This window comes from Equus przewalskii, chromosome 30 (genome assembly GCF_037783145.1).
Source record: "Equus przewalskii isolate Varuska chromosome 30, EquPr2, whole genome shotgun sequence".
Taxonomy (NCBI): domain Eukaryota; kingdom Metazoa; phylum Chordata; class Mammalia; order Perissodactyla; family Equidae; genus Equus; species Equus przewalskii.
This window is the reverse complement of record NC_091860.1, coordinates 32,258,459-32,278,422: the sequence shown is the minus strand read 5'-3', so window position 1 is coordinate 32,278,422 and position 19,964 is coordinate 32,258,459. Positions and strand designations below refer to the sequence as shown.

Here is a 19,964-nt window from a genome sequence, read left to right as displayed (position 1 = left end):
TGTAAAAGGGACATTTCAATCATATGGGAAACACCCTGTTTGGGGGTATATAACCACTCTGTACACCCTACTTCTTTGGTGCCCTTTCTTCCTTTGAGAAGAAAGGCCCCAGGCCCTGGTCCTCACATTTTAGCTCAGAATAAACTCACCCAAATTTTCATTTATAGATTGGTTATGGATTATTTTTGTTGACAAGACTATCTAAAAGAATCCATTCTAGCATAAACTCATCCTGAAAAGGCTGGGGCCTGTTTTTATTCCCACACTAAAATTAATTGCTCTGGTTCCCAGATCTCCATCAGCTGCTTAATCATGACAGCTCCCTGGGCTGTCCACTTCAATTAACTCAGCCAGTACCTCCGGATGGCCACTGTGAGTGCCTCTGGTGAGCTGGCACAGGGACAGATGACCTCCTGGCGCAAGCCTTTACTTTGGAAGACATTCAGAAATGCATCGCAGGAAGAAATAGACCCTAGAGTGACAAAGGGGACGGTAATCAGACAGTGGAAGCAATGTGATTGATTAAAAATATCCCATAACATAAAATGCTTTCGGATTTAGGACTTAGGCACAATTAGAGTTAGGCAGCATGGAAAAAATATTTCATTTAATACAATTTATATTTATGCTACAACAAAAGATGATATTATTCTCACACTCATAGAACTCAAGAATTTCAAAACTGTAACTTCTATACTCAATCAAAACATTTTTGCTGACTGATGAACTTAAGTTTTCTGAGATTTATTCTACTATTTCCAGTATGCATGTTCCAAGAGATGGGCATATCTAACCCTAACCAAATGAACATGCCTCCACATTAACTTGAATGATGAGATCCAGGGGTAATGACCAGGGACCTCTCAGATGAGTTATTTCCCAGTACAAGCACACCTTGCTTCATGCAAGACACATCACTCTGTAGACTTAGGGTTAAAACCAACTGTGTATTAAAACACCCCACAATTTATAGAGTTATTTTGTAAATGGAAGAATCATTTATAAAACTAATACTGAATTATCTGTTTGCAAGTCCACTTTTGCATATCAGATGTTCTTTGAGAAAGTATATGCTGTTTTAATTTACACATATTTATGTTGCACAGTTTACAAATGTGGTCAGAAACAAACGTTCTTTCACTCATCCACTCTGCTTCTGGCTTATATACTCTTCTCATAAAAAGACAAGTTAGCTGGGTTTTTTTCCAACTAACTGAAATATTTCTCAAGGTATATTAATAGTATTCTGTGGAAGCGCTAATTTACTTTTCCTGGGTAATTTTTGCTATACGATTTGATAATGAAATTCCATTAAAAATGACAAATTAATTTCCTGACCAATAAAACTACTATAGACCATAAAATAAAAGTAGTTACTATTTCTTGAGCACTTATTACATCCAAAGAACTGTATATAGGGATTACTTCATTTAATCCTCATACAATCTTATGATTTATGTACTATTTTGCAGCTAAAGAAAGAGAAAGATTTAAAAAAGTAAGTCAGGTTCTCTACATAATCAGGAAGCAGAACATCCAGGACTCAGGCCCAGTGTCTGCAAGTCCATGTTCTTGACCATCACGACCTTAGGCCAGTGAGCAATACATTTGGTTACTATTTTAAGGCAACTTCTTAACTAAGGTAAAGACTAGAAAAAGAAAAACCAGACTGCACATCACGAGACCTGGAGAGCGAGGGCTCTCCTGCCGGCCTGCCGCCTGAGCAGCAGACTTGCCACTCACAGGGGTTTGCGCCATCAGCCACTATCAGCATCCGGAGGGAAGAGAGGTTGATGTCTCTTTGATCCCTGTGTGCCACTAACGCCCAGTGCATGTCCCTGGACTTCACACAAGCCACTTTTGCTGAGGGAGAAGTAGAAGGGAAGTGAGTTAACATGTGCACTGTCAGACCATGTAATATTAAACAAGAAGCCATTGTCATTAGTGACAGAACACCCACTGGAGGGCCACCCTGAGACGCACCTTTGTACTGGCAGACCTTCTGAATCCAGGAGAGCGGGTTCACCTTCATCAGCGAGTATGGGATGCTGATCACGTGCATCATGTTCATGACACTCTGAAAGCAATGATACACAGAGGTGAACCCAGCGCATGAGGCATCGTCCCTGCCACACCAGGCTCCACGTGGGGACAGGACAGGAGTGGGCTCATCCCACGTCAGGGGGCCTCAGGGCAAGTGCATCCTGGAAGAATCTTGGAAGAGACTTCAGCGTGCAAGTGAATTCCCAAGGGTTATCTAGTCATCTTGGCTCCTTTTTTCTGTCCAAATCATTTTTTTGAGGAAGATCAGCCCTGACTAACATCTGCCACCAATCCTCCTCATTTTGATGAGGAAGAGTGGCCCAGAGCTAACATCTCCAAATCCTTTTTTATAAAACCTTTAGTTGAATGATCATTTTTTAATGGCCTTTCATAGTCTGGAAGCTTAATTCTTTCTAGTGTATTATACCAGCTTTATTTATTAAATGTTGCACTGAGATCTCATGGAGTAGTGAGTAGCTTGCCTTAATTACCCTCAGCTCCATGTAGCCTTGCTAATGTAGGCTGGGACCCCTAAAGGGTTCACTCCTTTAAAATAGATGACCAAAATAAACTTAAAATAAATGGCTAGTCCCTACACGCTCCAGGTAGGACTCATACCCGCTTGCCTGTCGTTCGGTGCAGCTGCACCTACAGACCTGGCAATTGAGGGACGACAGAATGGGGAGCATTGGACAAAACCCTTGCTGGTCGGTTCTGCCCACACTGGAATTCTCTGCTGCCTTGGGTGGAGGTGGAGTGAGCAGGTGCAGACACTCTGGAGAGCGCTGCTCTGAGGCAGGAAGCTCGGGGCAGTGACCACCTACACCCTCTCTGGTGGGTATGAGCTTGCGTACTGCCAGTACGTGCTCACTCGCCTCAGTTGTTCCCCACTCCATGCTGGGGGTGAAAGCATCTTTCATCATACAGAAGACACCACAGAAGAGCACATATGGCTGTCCCCCCAGAGACCTTCCTTGCTCTAGAAGGTGGCAGCAAAAGAGAGACTCAGACAGTGCCGATTCCTGGGGCTGGCAGGAATCCAGAGCAAGAGTAAGCAGGTGGGTGGAATATCAACAAGATCTGTGGGAGTTCCACCACAGAGCTCTTGAAAGCAACATTCTCACTAAGAGCAACTACGAAGGCAGCAACAACAGAAGCTTCTGTCACAAGGGTCAAGCAAGTAGATGGCTTAGGAGCCCATTACACATCAGGCCACATGATTCTCACATAGGACCACCATTCCACTGGACAGACAGGAAAACTGAGGTTCAGAGAGGCTCGGGCACAGGTGCAGGCGACGTGCCTGGAGTCAAAGAGCTACAGAAGCAGGGCTGAGACGCAGGCTGTGTCCTCCGACCCTATCTCTTCCCACTAGGCCAGCACATCCGTAAGCATGCACCTTCTGCATGTTATCATCTGCTAGTGAGCACGCATGTTCTGCATTTCATCAATCATGTGCTAGTATCCAGATGATGGAAATGAACTGTACTGATCACAGAAAGAGGCTGTTGGTCTGGAGCCAAAAACCTTGGGTCTGTGTGATGCCTGCACACTCTTGTTCTAATAAGTCCTGGTTTATCAAGAAACAACAAATCCCATTTTCTGTGTTTATGTTCTTACAACTTATGCAAAAATGACTAAAATTTTCTACTTCAGAAAAGATACAAAGTTTCAGCCTAAGAAAGGAAAATGGGTGAGTGAAAATAACCACATATGAAACAGAAAAGGTGAGATTCTAAGCAGTTATGCTATATGTATTTTTTTAAGCATCAAACATATCTTCAAGAATAAGGTTATTTCTCTATTCAAAGTGCCCACAGCTTGGAACTGTTGTCACTTATCAAGTGGCACTAACAATTATGAGATATGCATTCTCTATAACGTGTGCTGAATTTTCAAGGGGAAATCTGCAAAGGGCTTTTCCCTCTGTAGCATGTGGAACAGCAGATCGCCTAAATATTCATAAACACTGACGCATAGAGAGAAAAAGCAACAAGAATGTGGTAGGCAAATCAGATATATGAGAAGGTGACCCAAACACAAGAGTCAATAACATTACTGTGCCATCTTAAATGCCAAAAGTAGGGAGGAAAGAGACCGAGTAAGGCTGCTGTAATTTAACCTCAACACGTGGTTGGATGACTCAAGCAAGAAGCTGCTGAAACCCCCTGGGTTTACCATGCTTCTGCAAGTTACATTAGCTGACAATTTAAGACTTCTAACAACCTGACCCTTCTCTGTAATGTAGGAGGAAGAGGCTTAGCCAAGGGCTATGTGTACAGATTGTGATTCTAATTCTAACATCAATCAATTTAAATGTAAACAGGACACTGCAGGGCGGGAGTTGGGGGGGTCGGGCCACACTTACTGTTAGGATTCCGTGCCAGAGCCCAACGTCTTTCTTGAAATCCAACACATTCACAATTGTTTCAGCTGCACAAATAAAAAGAGTCAAAAGATTTTGACTTATGAAAGACAGGCATGGACCAAAAGGCCAAGAAAACCAAACATTGTGTCAGGGGTGGTAACAGATCTTGGAAAAGTATCATTCACTTTATCTTTGTAGAAATTCTGTAGCCTCCCAACCCCTTTAAAAATGCTGGCCTGCCTGGAAAGTGTTTCTAGATGGATATTCTGACACGTACATTAACAGCAATGGCTCCTCACACCATCACTTAAAACTCCTTATGTCTTCTCTTTTTATATACTTATTTTCCTCCTGTCTGCCTTTTTTCCTGTTTTTAGTTTTGCTTCATTTCCATCACGTGGTCTCCCAGGAAAGGGAAAACGCTGCTGGTGAATTTGGAGGAGAGGGGCGATTTCCAGCAAAATCGCTTTCCTGCACCCCATAAGCCTCCAGGATGGGGCTGGAATAATAAAGGAGGCAAGGATTTGGAGGGACGCGGAGGGAAGAGTGTTCAAGGGCTATGGGGGCAGCTCCTAAATGGGGAGCAAGAACAGAGGCTAAGAATAAATGGTGGAAAACAACTACTACGCTGGCATGTAGAGACCATGCTGGAGAGCCAGCCACCAGCAAGGCCACCAACAGTGCTTTTTAAGTCATACTGGTCAAATGGCCTGGGCAGGTGGTCCAACTGCCCACACATCTGCCCAACACTACCCATCACTGAGCCCTGGGCATTTGTTGATGTCTCACCTTACATTCTCACTTGGTTCTTGTTATGCTTGCCAGAGGTTCAGTATCCTGTGCCTCATCCCTTTCAGGGTAGGCAGGCAGAGGGACTTTCAAAATAAACAAGCTCAAAGGAAACAGCCTATATTCCATTTTATACAGTATTTTTCTTAGGTTGAGACACAAGGAGCAAATATATATGTATTCTCTCCCCAACTCCCTCAAAATTGACAGCCTGGAACCTTCAAGAAATTAGGGCAAGGAATATGGTCATGAGGTTGTAAGAAAGGCTGGAATTAAAGCTGAAAATGCTAACCAATAGGGTGGTGATGATTGGAGGCATGTGTCTTGGTGTGTGAAAATGTTTGGGAAGCTGGTCTAGGGACCGAACATCAGAGACAAGTGAACTGTTTTGTTTGTTGCTTTTCTTCCTTTTGCGAGGAAGACTGCCTGGAGCTAACATTCATGCCAACCTCCCTCTATTTTTTTATATGTGGGGTGCCACCACGCATGGCTGATGAGTAGAATAGGTCCACGCCCAGGATCTGAACCCCTGAACCTGGGTGGCAGAAGAGGAGTGCTCTGAACTTTTAACCACTCGGCCATGGGGCTGGCCCTGTGAACTGTTCCTACCAGAAGGATGGGGAGGGAGGGAGAACAAGAACAGTAAAAAAGGAAACCATTCATCCTCAAGTGTGCGACAGACACCACCACCAGCTTCCATGGATGCCAGGAAGTGATTCTTTGGGAACCAGCCCTTGGGGGCCTGTGATGTCTCCAATGCAGGGACTTGGTCACAGAAGCTCCGGCCAGAAGGTTAAGTGGTCATCTAGGCTGACTCTTCCTCTTATAAGCCCAGTCCATGCTGTTACCATGGTTCCCTCCAGCCACGTGACCTCTCTGCCTCCATGACTCTCACCCAGGGGAGAGAAAACACGTGAAAACCACTGTTCTCCATTGCAGCAGCCCAGCCTGGGGAGCTTGTAGAATCCACCCCAGAGACTCGGATCCAATCGGTAGGGGTGGGCTGAAGAGTGGGTAATTTTTAAAGCTCTCAGAGAGATTCTAATGAGCAGCCAGGGATGAACACCTGTGATATTAATTATCTGCTATAGCCTGAGCCCTAAGCCCCAGTGTGACTGTACTTGGAGATGGGAATTCTAAGAAGGTAACTAAGGTTAAAGGAGGTCATAAGGGTGGGGACCTGATCCAATAGGATGGGTGTCCTTATAAGAAGAGGAAGAGACACGAGAGCTCTCTCTCCACATACACGGAGGAAAGGTTGGGTCAGGACACAGCAAGAAGGCACTGTCTACAAGCCAGGAAGAGTCCTCACCACCAGGAGCCAACTCTGAGAGCACCTAGATCCCAGACTTCCAGCCTCCAGAGCTGTGAGAAATAAATGTCTATTGCTTAAGCCCCTAGTCTTTAGTATTTGTTATGGCAGCCCAAGCTGACCAAGACACTAAACAATCCAACAAGTGAACCGTGAGTTGAGCTGGGTGCAAACGTAACACTACTCTCATGGCTAAGAGTGGGAACAACACAATCCCTCCACTGTCAACGTGCATCTCCAGGGCCAAGGTCTGGATCAGGGTCCCGCCCATACCTTCTGTGTAGCCACACGCCTGTGTGAGGGCCTGGCAGTGTGTCAGCAGTGCAATTCTTGTCACGGTCACCCCAAGCACACTTCCATCCTTGCACGTCTTATACTGAAATGAGACAACGTGTGGACAAGTGGTACCAAGAGAATAAAGCATAAGACCCACGTCCCTCAGCTCTTCCAGTTAATCAAGAGGCTGCGAATTCCCTCATCCTGGACATGTGTAACTATCAGAAATGCATGAGACTAAGTTCCCAAAGCTTGTGTCCAGACCCAGGGACTTACCTCAATATAGGCGGTGTCATTATTTGCATCTTTAATATGTGGGAACCAATCTCGAGGAGGTTTAGAGAGATGTTTTGACTCTGTGACAAACCATAATAGCTTTGGCCAACCTTCGAAATAAACGACAAATTTCTTTTAGGTAAGCATTACTCAGAAAAGAGGTGTGTAAAATAACTTTCCCTATTCATGTGGCATGCTTTACACCACCACAAGCTAGATGGACTCTGATGTTTCCAGTAAGTCTAAGACAACATCAACAGTGCTGTAAGCTGTACCCAGTTAAATCACACCACATTGCAGGCTGACAACACAAGACGTGTTATCTGCGATGTTCACGTGTGGAGAAGCATGTGTCCTGGAACTGACATGAAGTGGTACACTGTTCCCAAGTGAAGAGCCAGCCTTAGACTTGGCATGCGGGGCTGTGGCCTACCTTTGAACTGTGGGATCTCCCCTGTTGGGCTTTTTGGCAAGCCTTTGTGGCAAGCATCGCTCGTCAAGGCTACTGTCACTCCACAGCTTCCAAGCAAGAACCCGATCTGCTGGCTTCCTGCATCCTGAGAGAGGGCAGCAAAGAGAGAAGAGTCACAAAGCCGGCTGATGGCTGCATTCCTGGCAAAACACGGCCTCACCCCCAAGTTCTGGGATGGAACAAACCTCCCTGAACAAGAGGCAATTCGGGGCATGGACTGGAGTCTGCAGAACCAGGATCACATCCCAGGCTGCCGCTAGCTAGCTGCATGACCTTGAACAGGGTAGCTTGCTTGCTTGGCTTCAGTTCCCACATCTGTACCACTGGCATAAAAAGCAGAGCCATGTCATAGGTCTGTTGTGAGGGATGAACCAGAAGAGCGCATATAAAGTGCTTAGCGCATGGCTGGCACACAGTGGTTCTCACTAAAACGCTGCTGTTAGGTTTCCCTCCACTTCTGTAAGATTGTCACTGTAGGACATAATTATTGTGGAGAACAGGAAGGGTCCAAGAAAACATCTTCATACTTAATAATTAACTAACACCGAGGGCCTGGTTTAAAAAATACTCAAAGCAAAGGGCTCTGATGCATTTGATCACATCGGGCGTGGGCGGATTAGGCATCCATTCTGAACCAAAGAAATGAAGACCTGTCACCTTTCCCTATTGAACATGCCCTGTCTCAGGAAACAAGGATGTGTATTTAGTGTACATGTGTTGATGGCACAGAGGGCTGCCTCTGAATGACTACACTGATTCAGGGACATGGTATGTGAGCAGACATGTGGGTTGGGACAGCACAGGACCACCCAACCCTGTGAGTTCTGTCGTTTACTGTGTCCAGCTGCCTTGCAGGAAAATGGACAAGCAGCAAGTCAGTCCAATTCAATTTCTTTACTCCCACCAGTCACACTGGCTACGATTCAGAGAATAAGATGGAAACTGTGAAGGAGCCAGCATCCCCAAAACGTCATGACCACTGTGAACCTGTCTCTGCTATTTGCTCCCACATGGCTCTACCTGAACCTTCGGACAACCCGGCAGGCCTGTCACTGGACCCGATGCGGTTTCCTGTTGCTCTGCCCATCTGTATGTACCTCGCTAACGGAAAACGTGAGATGATGCCAGTTCTCACCCAGGTAAGATCAGCAGCACTGACATCTCAAGGCTGTAGCTGTCACGTGACTAGTTCACACTTTTCTTATTGCAGATTTAAACCTACATTGGAAACCAAGTCTCTCTCTGTGGAACTGTACACAGCCAATCTCCCATTGCTGGAGAGGGGAGACGCTGCGAGGGGACGGGGGTCTGGCACTTGGCAACAAGACGTTCCCAGTGCTGGGACTCGCATGGTTCTTTTCCTTCAAGCAACAGTCTTTCAAGTAGTTACAACCAGTCACTTTGATGTGACCTTGGATATCACATCACCAAATGTTGAGACCACACAAAGGGGAGTGGAGACAGGTTCTGAAATCAAGTCAGTGGCAGGAAGTGGCAGTTGCTTTGTGAGTGTGAATGTGCCGGAATGTCCACAGTAAGGCTGTGCAGGATGGCTTAGGAGAGGGAGCACCAGTGGCCTGCTGAGGGCTCTCACTCTGACTGTGGCCCTCCTGGCAGAGACTTACTGTCTCTGAACCCTCTCTTTCTAATAACTGCTCCTAAAGACACCTAAAATATGAGGAAGAGATGAGAGACTGTGTGGGAAGGAGAGTAACTGGGAACAAGGCACCACATTTACATGAAATTCAGCCTTCGTGCCTGCTCCTCCCTCAGCCGGAAGCAGCTTCTCCTCCTCCTCATCTGGAAAATTCCTTCTCAGAGCTCCAGTCAAACATCAACTTCCCAGAAACAGCTCTGCCCACCCTGCCACCATCGGGTTGAGATGACAGCCCACCACCCACTCTCAGAGCACTCTGTGCATCTCCTCCACGCACTGAGACCCTTCAAATTAAACACATGCTCGAACCTGGAGCCTGCACGTAGACCCACTCTCAACACACAACATCGAAGCCATGGTCCTCCATGGGCCTGTCTCTCTATGGACCCCGAGGACAAGGACATTTGGACATACCCATGCCACGATCTACATGGAGCTCTCACATACCCTTTGGAATATCTGCCTTTAACTGTCCTGACAGGAAGCAACTCAGGTAAGCAGCCCCCACTCAGGAAGAACATGAGGAAGACAGTCCTCGCGGCATGCACACTCTGGCCCTGACGATGTTTTCTACGTGCCTTCCCCAGAAGGAGCAGTTTCTGGCCTGCAGGTTCTTTCTCAGATAAAGGCAGGCAGCTCGCTTGGGGGGCCATTCCTCTGAGGAGCTATGCCACCAAGGACTGTAATGATCAACTCCCTGTCACAAAATCTCGCTGATTCTCTTTTGCTGTTCAAGAAAAGCTGGATCACACCTGAGTTCAAACCCTTCTCTGACTCTCAATCCTCCTCCACCACGCAGAGAGTGACTAATCACGTCACTTCCTAGGAAGCCTCTCCTCACCCACAGTCTCTGACTGCATTTAACAGGCCAGTGTGGACTGCCACTCAACCATCATCCATCCCAGGCTCTCTGTCAGAAAGGGTCAATCATAGCCATAAAAATGATTCTCTAACAAACGTGAGGTAAGTTCATGGAAAGTCCCTCTCATGAACTCATTTTGGATTTGTGGCCACACAACTTCTAGCTGGTATTTATCCAGTTTTGTTCCTTGCCTACTCAAATCACTGCCTTAATAGTTTGTTAGCTCTCAGGAGGCAGAGTAAGACAATAATGCAAAGACATAATGGAGATAAGGACTTCAGATGCATTACTCTGCAGAGTCAATACAAAATATGCTGCAGATTGCTAAGTTTAAAGATTATTATGGTCATGTAACCAGGTGGATCAAAGAAATTTGACACAAGAAATTTTCCTTATCAATACTAAGACAAACTTGTCATTAATACATATTTTTTTGCCAATTAATTTTTAACTTTTTATTTGTAATGAAAATTTCCAAGCATACACAAACATACAGAGAAAAGGAGACAGAAATGCCATGTACCGTCATTGAGCTTCAAGAATTATCAATGTTTGAAAAATCTGGTCTCATATCTTACCCCAAACACACACACGCACACAGACTGGATTTAAAATGAATCCCAGACATGGGCACAACCTTCCACCCATACATACTTCAGCAGGGTGGATTTTCACCCTTGGGCAGCCCCATTTCCCTCCCCACAACTCCTGGTCCCAGGGTCTCCTTGCTCCCTCTGATTTCCTCCAGCAAAACATGCTGCTGAGGAAGGGCTGTGACCATTCATATGAGGTTGTAAAAATGTGACAAGACATTGATATTACTCCTTCCAGAGATATTTCACTTGAACACGACATTTGAAAAATCTTGATTAAAGCAAACAAATGGATTGTGTGTTAGAATTCTAAGCAAAGGACAATTCTATCGGTACAGGAGAGAAAGCCTCCCGAGATGATGCTTCTCGCAGGAGGGACTCCTCTAAGCCTTGATGTCGGGCTGTTCCTGGAGCAGGCATGGATGTGAGTGCTGATGGGCCACGTCCTGGCTGGGTCAACTCCCATGGCCTATGGGGCCCATTTGGCTCTGGTCCTGTTACATTCAGAACACGCACAATTTGACCCCTCGTCCTAAGGCCTTGCTATTTCTCCATCAGACTCGTGCCATGGCAGAGCCTCTATCGGTGGAGGGGAAATTCTGGCTCAGCCAACTTTTGCTGGCTCACAGATCTGCTCTGCTGAGAGCTGGCCTCAACAGACCAGCTCAGCCACCTCACGAGGGTGATGGCAACATGCATTTTGCAGATCTTCTGTGGCTGCTCCAGCCCTTTCTGGCACTGTTGTGTGGATGTCCCTTTCGTGCCCCTTTGCACTCCCCGGCCAAACTGCTGCAGGAACACCATTTCTCCTACTACGAACTCCTCAAGGGAAAAATGAGCTTGCTCCTGTCACCTCACGAGTTAAAACAGAGAATAAATAAATGTATGTGAGACTCAAGTGTTTAGTTAGGGTCATTAAGCAACAATCAGGATTTGGAAAATGTGGGTCTCGTGAGGCCCTTTATTTTAGGACAAGTCTGGTGGGCATAAAACTTGTAGACAGAAGAAATATTCACACACTTCATCACCTATGCTTATGCGCACATCTCACCCCATTCCCACTGCACCTGAGCCAATGGATTCTTTTATCTAAAAATAAGCAAAGTTTTCTAAGACATCGAATGTCATGCTCTAAAGTCACAGCGCCTGAGGCCCGATGCACAGCTTCTGGCTTGAGACAGATGTAAGCAAAGTCATCTCCTGGTGCTGTTTCTCCTCAGAAGATGTTCTGATGGAGAGATGGCCAGAAGGGAACCTCAGCCCTTTCTTCTGAGAAGGGCTTTCTGGTCCTGAGGTTCAGGGTGATAACACAAGGGTCTGAGTGGGCCCAGGAAGTGAGGAAGACAGAGCTGACTGGCAGGTCACAGCCTGGGATGCCTAAGATGGTGGGCAGGCAGGTCCCAGAAGGACCGACAAAGTGCAGGTGAGAAACCCCGGCCCCGCTACAGAGACTCACAGCTCTCCTTCTGCTCTGCCCCGGACCTTCAGTGTCCCATGCCTACAGTGACCCTCTCTGAACCAGCCAGGTCACCACTCAGGGTTCCTGTCAGCAAAGGGGCCTGTCAGGATAAAGCACAGTCAACGAAAGAACACATCCCCTTCTGCCAATTACGGCTGCTGTAACCTCACTCTCACGCTCAGAAAGGTTCCAGCACATTCAGAGTGGGCGGCATGCTGTTTACCTTTCTCGTGAGTGGCACTTCGATGGGCACAGGAACGACTTCGGCAAGCAGGCAGCCGTAGAAGGCCACCATGGAGGCAGCAGGGTCATTGTTGGGGAACACCAGCGCCACCTGGACCGACACAGGGGGAGGGATCAGCTGTTAACAGGACACTGTCAGCTTTTAAAATACCACGGGAGGACGCAACCTGCCACAGACAGCAGGTCACATTCTAAGAAAGAACAGATGCTCAGACAAAAATCAGGTGCCCTGTTTAAAAATGCATTTTAGTAAGATGCATTTTAATAAGCATCATGTACTTTTCCTCTATTTTATGTGGAAGGCACACATATCACCCAGTCATCTGTAACGCTGTACAGAATACAACTATCCTTGTTTTTCCCACGTTATCTTCCATATTGACATGTATTTTTACATGGATAAAACTACAGTGTACACACTGTTCTGGTTTTCACTATTCTTATGGCTTCATAGACACTTCCTCGTCTTTCCATGTGGTCTTCACAACTGGGACTGAATGCTATGTGCTTCCTTTCTCCATGAGGGCTGGCAGCTGGGAGCTGGACCACATAGGACTTATTCAGATCCTGGGTGACTGTTAGCTCCAGGATCTCGGGCACAGTCTTGTCCCTCTAGCCTTAGTTTTCTTATCTGAAAAACAAGAATACTCATAGAACCTATTTCTTAGCATGTGGTACAGATGAAATGGGAGAAGGCAGATAAGAGCTCAGTGTGACACCTGGCACAGGGGACGCAGCCGTGAATGTGAGCCACCCGAGATGCACTAACTCTCAGCACTGGGGGTGGGGGAGGGCAGTTGGCAGTGCACCTGCAGGGTCTTGGCTTTCTGTCCTCACAGGTGAGCTTCAAAGAACTTCTATTGACACATGCTCCCCTGTCCACCAGCTCCCAGCACAGGTTCTGAGGAACTAAGAGTAGAATAATCATGGAGTTCTAAAAGTCAGGTTAATTTAAATTACCATCAAGTAACCAAATAATGGATAGTATTATTTTAAAAATATGTTTTCTGATATTCCTTAGGGTACCTTAATGACGAACAATTTTCCACAAGATGGCTTATAGTTATTCTTCCTCATATGAACTGTTTTCATTTGTTGCCTATTTATCTGTTGGTGTTTTGACATCTCCCCTAAAATCTGGATGAATTTTAAATATATTTGATAATATTAACTTACATTTGATGCAAACACTTCTTGATCTAATATTTTATGTTTTATTTTTATTTGCACATTTAATGTTTTATGTAAATTTATCAAACCTTTCCTTTACGTTATCACCTATTATTTAACCAATATTTCATCCAATTTGAATTCACTGGAGCTCACTTCAGTGTCTGCAGTGTAGCTAATTTATCGTGGATCCAGCTGGCTTTCCCGCTAGCCCACGCTCCTCCTGGAGTAACCCTTGCTGTTCCCTTGGTTTGGAGAGCCTCCTTCAGGACATGCAGCTGTAACAGACAGTCCTACTTCTGGATTCTCCGCGGTGCACCGCAGAACTCTGCTTCTCTCTTAGGATGAGCCCCTCTCACGTGTGCTGTGGCATTGGCGCTACGCCTTCTGGTAGACAATTAAATTTGTTGTGTATTCATAGGCACATAAATCCCATGACTGACCATATACATATCATTTGTGCAGTATCTCATTCAGGAATTTAACCAATTTTTTCTTTAAAATGTCCTAACTAGAAGGTATTAAATTTTGTCATTAACAGCTGGATAAGACACTCCCTCTCAATATCTAAATAAGCAGATTGGCATCCAAGTATTCAGATGGCAGCTGAGAATGGAGCAGGTTGTATCTTAAATTTGGCTATGTTGGCAATTTAGCAATACAAGATAGTTGGTGGAAACAAAATTAAATTTGAGATTATATGAAGATTTTCTTTCTATGCAGCATTCCTGCAGTTTACTAAAATCAGCTACATGAGAGAGAAATGACACTGTAAGGCCAGTTAAAGCCATTCTGCACTACTGAGCAATTTTATTTGAGAAACCCTGTGAAATAACTGTTGATTATATTAGTCTTTATTTTGTCCCAGCAGCACTCAGTCAGATGCCAGGCTACCACATTAGTAGGACTTTCAAGGAGGAATAAAAGGATTTATTTGTATGTCTACACATCTGAACCACAACCAATTATTTTAAAAAACTATTTGAGGGGCCAGCCTGGTGGTGCAGCAGTTAAGAGCGCACGTTCTGCTTCAGCAGCCTGGGGTTCGCCGGTTCGGATCCCAGGTGCAGACATGGCATCGCTTGGCAAGCCATGCTGTGGTAGGCGTCCCACATAAAAAGTAGAGGAAGATGGGCATGGATGTTAGCTGAGGGCCAGTCTTCCTCAGAAAAAAGAGGAGGATTGGCAGCAGTTAGCTCAGGGCTAATCTTCCTCAAAAAAAAAAAAAAAAAAAAAACTATTTGAGGTTTGCAGCATCCTCAGTGTTTCACCTTTAAGTGGTGGGCTAAAAGTTGACAGCTTCTGATTTTAGATCTGGATCTGGCAAAGCAACAATATTCAATGTAGTATTTGCAAGGGTACCACTGCCACACAACTTCTTTCCCTGAAGTAGACCAAGACATTTGAGTAAGCGATCAAACAGCAGTAAAAATGCAGAAGACATTGAAGTTCCATCCAAAACTCATGGTCACACCCATTCATGAAAGACCAGTTAAATGCTGACTTGTTATTCTTCCTGGAATACATGTTCTGAGGCAGAAATCCTCATCAAGAGAACAGAGAGAAAGAAGGTGGTTTCCCAGAGCCAGACATGGTCAATCCTGTTTCTGAGATTGGGGTCTGGTTCTCATCCCAGCTCTGTTCAAAGGAAGATCAAGTGGACCCAGGATTTAAAATTCACTGAAGTTCATGCTGATAATGCCATCTTATATCACTTTGCAGAGTTGTGTTAAAACAGGATGCAATGTTATATTAATGTAAAGTGAATAAAAGCAGAATATAAAATTGTACATTATAGTATGCTGTCAACGGTATAAAAGTAATGGATAGAAAAATTCAAATATCTAAGCCTCTTTTAGAATCAAAGCTGGAAAAAATTTTCTTTTCCAATTTGTTTTAAGGAAGGAAGTCTATACTTACTTCGTCCTCATTAGGTTTTCCTTTTAGATCAGAACCAGTCACAAGTCCTATTTCCTAGTGACTCCATAGTGATTCCAGTGCAATACTGTACAAGCATGCAGATGCTTCATTTCCATAAACCCAAATGTCTCCTTCATTTCTCTATGTATTCCTTTTGTATTTCACTGTCCCTCATTATCCACAGAGCACAACCAAATAAGAGGCGAGAGCCCATCCTGAGCCTTTGCTCAGATTTAATCTTGTTAAACTGACTCCGTCTTCTTCCTCCATGGCTCTTCCTATACGCAGCCCTACTGGCCAGGCCTGGCTTATTCATCCTCTGCACCCCACAGACTTCCCCCCGAGCCTCTTTCCACATCTTCCTAGAACCTGACCAAGGGCTCACCAGCTTACTTTTTCTCCTTGAGAGGGCTTCTCAGATCCCAGATGCTCCCAAAATGAAAAAGCTCTCTAGCTCCTTCCCAAACAGTCAGCTATATCTCTCGCCACCTACTCTGGGGACCTGTATCACTTTCTAATTTATAGAAAAGCTAATGATCAATGTGTCTTTATTTTTTTAATACTGCAAGCTCCCTGAAGGCAGGCTTCACATGTGATGCACCTGTGTATCTTCCACAGCTCCTACACCATCAGGAAACCCTATTCAGCTTAGGCACATAAATGCCTTTTTCAAAGCCCAAGAAGGTACTCCCCCAAAGGGCATTAATAGGGTCACCCACATGAAAATTGTCTATAATTTTTATGCTAAGGACTGAATGTTCATTATTCTATGGAAAATTACGTTTTATTGAAACACAGTTTTCAAAGAGGTAATGAATCCTGTTTATTGCAACAGGAGGTTACTATCAACTGAATACTACAGTCACGTATGCTTATTTAATAAGTATTTATACACACATGCCAGATGCTAGCCACATGAATAATTTTTTCACGGAATAATATAGAAAAGTAGTCGCCTCACACAATTCAAACCAGCCCCTGCCAAAACCATCTCTTTACATATTTTATTCTATGAAAGCTGTGCCCCCCACATTCCTACTGATATCTCAGCTGAAGACAGGTGGTTTACTTTGTAATTGGTATTGTAGGGGAACTTCAAGAATCTGGAGGCCATACTACGAAAGAATTTTTTAAGTAACTATTAAGACTATTAAATTATAGATAAGGGAGATAGACTACAACTGACTTTTTTTATTGTGATAAAATATACATAACAAAGTTTACCATCTCAACTATTTTCAAGTGTACAGCTCTGTGGCATTAAGTACATTCACATTGTTGTACAACCATAACCACCATCCATCTCCAGAACTTTTTCATCTTCCTAAACTGAAATTCCATCTCCATTAAACACTAACTCCTCATCCACTTTTCCCAGCCCCTGGTAACCATCATTCTTCTGTCTCTATGAATTTAACTACTCAAGTACCTAATATAGTGGAACCATACAATATTTGTCCTTTTGTGACTGGTTTATTTTACTTAGCATAATGTCCCCAAGGTCCATCCATATTTTACAATGTGTCAGAATTTCCTTCCTTTTTAAGGATGAATAATATTCCACTGTGTGTTTATATCACATTCTGTTTATCCATTCATCTGTCCATGCATACTTGGGTTGCATCCACCTTTTGGTTTTGGTGAATAACGCTGCCATGAACATTGGTATAGAAATACCTGTTCAAGTCCCTGCTTTCAATTATTTTGAAACTGAAGTAAAATTTACTGGATCAAACGGTAATTTTATGTTTAATTTTTGTAGGAACCATCATACTGTTTTCCAAAGTGGCTACACCATTGTATATTCCTGCCAGCAGTGCACAAGGGTTCCAATTTCTTCAGATTCTTGTCAACACTTATTATTTTCTGTTTTTTGACAATAGCCATCCTAATGGGTGTGAAGTGGTATCTCATTGTGGTTTTGAAGTATGCTCCCCTAAGATTAGTGATGTGGAGCATCTTTTCATGTGCTGATCAGTCATTTGTAAATCCTCTCTGGAGAAGTATCTATTCAAGTACTTTGCCCATTTTTTAAACTTTAATTTTTAAAATTAAAAAAAAAAATTTTTCTGGTTGTTGCTGTTGAGTTGTAGTAATTCTCTATATATTCTGGATACTAATCTCTTATCAGATGTATGATTTGCCTATATTTTCTCCTATTCTGTATGTTGTCTTTTCACTCTCGATAGTGTTCTTTGGTATACAAAAGTTTTTAATTTTGATGAAATCCAATTTATCAATTTTTTTGTTGTCTGTGCTTCTGGCATCATATCCAAGAAGTCACTGCCAAATCCAATGTCATGAAGCTTTTCCCCTATATTTTATTCTAAGAGTTTTATAATTTCAGCTCTTAGGTTAAGGTTTTTGATTCATTTTTAGTTAGTTTTTGTATATGGTATTAGATGAAGGTCCAAATTCATTCTTTTGCTTGTGGATACCCAGTTTTCCTAGCATCATTTGTTGAATAAAGTGTCCTTCCCCATTTACTGTCTTAGCACCCTTACTGAAAGTCATTTGACTGTATATGTGAGGATTTATTTCTTGGCTCTTACTCTATTCCACTGGTCTATGTCTCTCTTTATGTCAGACCACACTGTTCTGATTACTGCAGCTTTGTAGCACGTTTTATAATCAGGAAGTATGAGACCTACACTTGACTTTTAAAAGCTAGAAGTCAAACTCGTTCAATAAAAAATGGGAAAGAATCCCAGACTACCACAGAATCCTGGGGCTGCAGCAATCTTTTAAAAAATTCCCTGTAATGGGCCCAGGTCTTTATAATCTTGCTCAGTGGAATCACAGCTTGTGTTCTTGTTGATTTATGGTGCTCTACAATGATGTTTTTATAAAATTCATTGGGGGTCCTTTGGGTGCAGTAGGATAAACCAGTCTTAGGGCATCTGAGGCATTGGAAGTGTATGGAAAAAAGGCACTACACTGAAGGCAAGAAAACTGGGTTCTATACCCAGTCCCATGGCTAAATCAGAGTGTAAAGCCTGGACAAGACTGTTAATTGCTCTGGGTGTAACATTAAAATGGAAATACTACTATCTGTCCTCTGTGACTTACCAGATTGCAGTAAGAATAACAATTTGCTTTCTAATGAAAGACAGCAATCTGTATCAAGCAATTTAATACTGGAAAAGGAGTAACACCAGGAGTTTGCTGCCAAGATTGTCAGTCTCACTGACAAATGTGAAAAGAGTTTTAAATATAATTGTCCTGCCTGCTCAGGTAGATGACACAAATATGTTTCAAGCCAGGAGACAATATATGACAGCAGTTAGAAACACAGGCTTTGGGGTCTGACAGAAATGGATATGAGTGCTGGTTACACTACTTACTAGCTATGTGCCTTCATCTGATATGATAGTTAACCTCTCAAGTTCAAGTGTCCTTATGGATAAGATGGAGAAATACCATAGTTTAGCTCACTGAATTGTTGTGATGATTAAATGACATTGCGTAATTGCTCCTGGTTCACAGTAGATGTTAAGAAAGCCTTATTTAGTAATATAGTGATAGGAGACACTGAACTCTGAAACTTTAAGACAGTAGGTATCTTTCCACATAAGACGATGTGTTTTGCATACGTAATAATTTAAACTGCACTTACCCTATCTCCAGGTCGCACCATAGGCTCTTGCTTTGTACCTAATTTATGCAGAATGTTGTAAGCAACCTTCATACTTCTTGTCCACAGTTTGCCTAACAATACAAATTATAAAGACACAAGTAATTGGACATATGCATTTTCAGTTATGTATATATGTGCACACAAAACTACAGAGACAGTATTTACTTTTTCATTTTAAGCCTTCAAGTTATTCTGAGTCCCTGGAATCAAGATGAGAAAAGCCAGCAACCCTGACTCATAAAATCTGAGAAGCCTGAACACTGAAATAAGGTACTAATACCAATACTCTCAGTATGCAAAGTACCTACAGCAAAGCCATAGAAGGTTTTAACTATCATCACAGAAGTTGTGGGGGAAGATTTCTAGGGAGTGCAGCAAGGGACCACAGCAATAGTGCATTACTGCTGATTTGTGTTGCAGACATCCTGCAATACGACTCTATGAACAGGTCTTTCTGCATGACTGTCATACGACTCTATGAACAGGTCTTTCTGCGTGACTGTCATACGACTCTATGAACAGGTCTTTCTGCTTGACTGTCATACGACTCTATGAACAGGTCTTTCTGCGTGACTGTCATACGACTCTATGAACAGGTCTTTCTGTGTGACTGTCATGGACACAAAGAGCTCAGACAGTCTCTACAGGGCCTGGTCCTTCTCCCTCTCCAAGTCCTAAGTTTCTCAACTTAAAATTTTCCTAACCTCAGGGTTTTAGGGTTTTGGAGAGGAATCCTTGAACTTACATAAAGATTATGGTAAAATTTTGAATTATTTTAAAGTTTAAAAGGCCAGAAAAAATGATCAAAAACAGGATTAAAAAAGCCCAAAACACTTTAGAAAAAAATGACCAGCTTTGAAGAGCTTGCAGATTTCAAGTCCCAGCCT

The 19,964-nt window shown here is 43.6% G+C and overlaps 1 protein-coding gene across 26 annotated transcripts in view; it reads right to left on the bottom strand.

Moving 5' to 3' along the window:
• DIP2C (disco interacting protein 2 homolog C) overlaps window positions 1-19,964 on the bottom strand; it is a 469,882-nt gene that overhangs the window by 128,858 nt on the left and 321,060 nt on the right. For all 26 annotated transcript variants that reach the window (XM_070601291.1, XM_070601280.1, XM_070601282.1 and 23 more), the window contains 9 exons: window positions 19,057-19,148; window positions 12,331-12,441; window positions 7,498-7,621; window positions 7,065-7,174; window positions 6,786-6,888; window positions 4,412-4,476; window positions 1,984-2,077; window positions 1,744-1,863; window positions 358-472 (listed from right to left, as the gene is read on the bottom strand). In XM_070601291.1, the coding sequence (XP_070457392.1) occupies window positions 358-472; window positions 1,744-1,863; window positions 1,984-2,077; window positions 4,412-4,476; window positions 6,786-6,888; window positions 7,065-7,174; window positions 7,498-7,621; window positions 12,331-12,441; window positions 19,057-19,148 (934 nt within the window). The remainder of the gene's footprint in view (window positions 1-357; window positions 473-1,743; window positions 1,864-1,983; window positions 2,078-4,411; window positions 4,477-6,785; window positions 6,889-7,064; window positions 7,175-7,497; window positions 7,622-12,330; window positions 12,442-19,056; window positions 19,149-19,964) is intronic.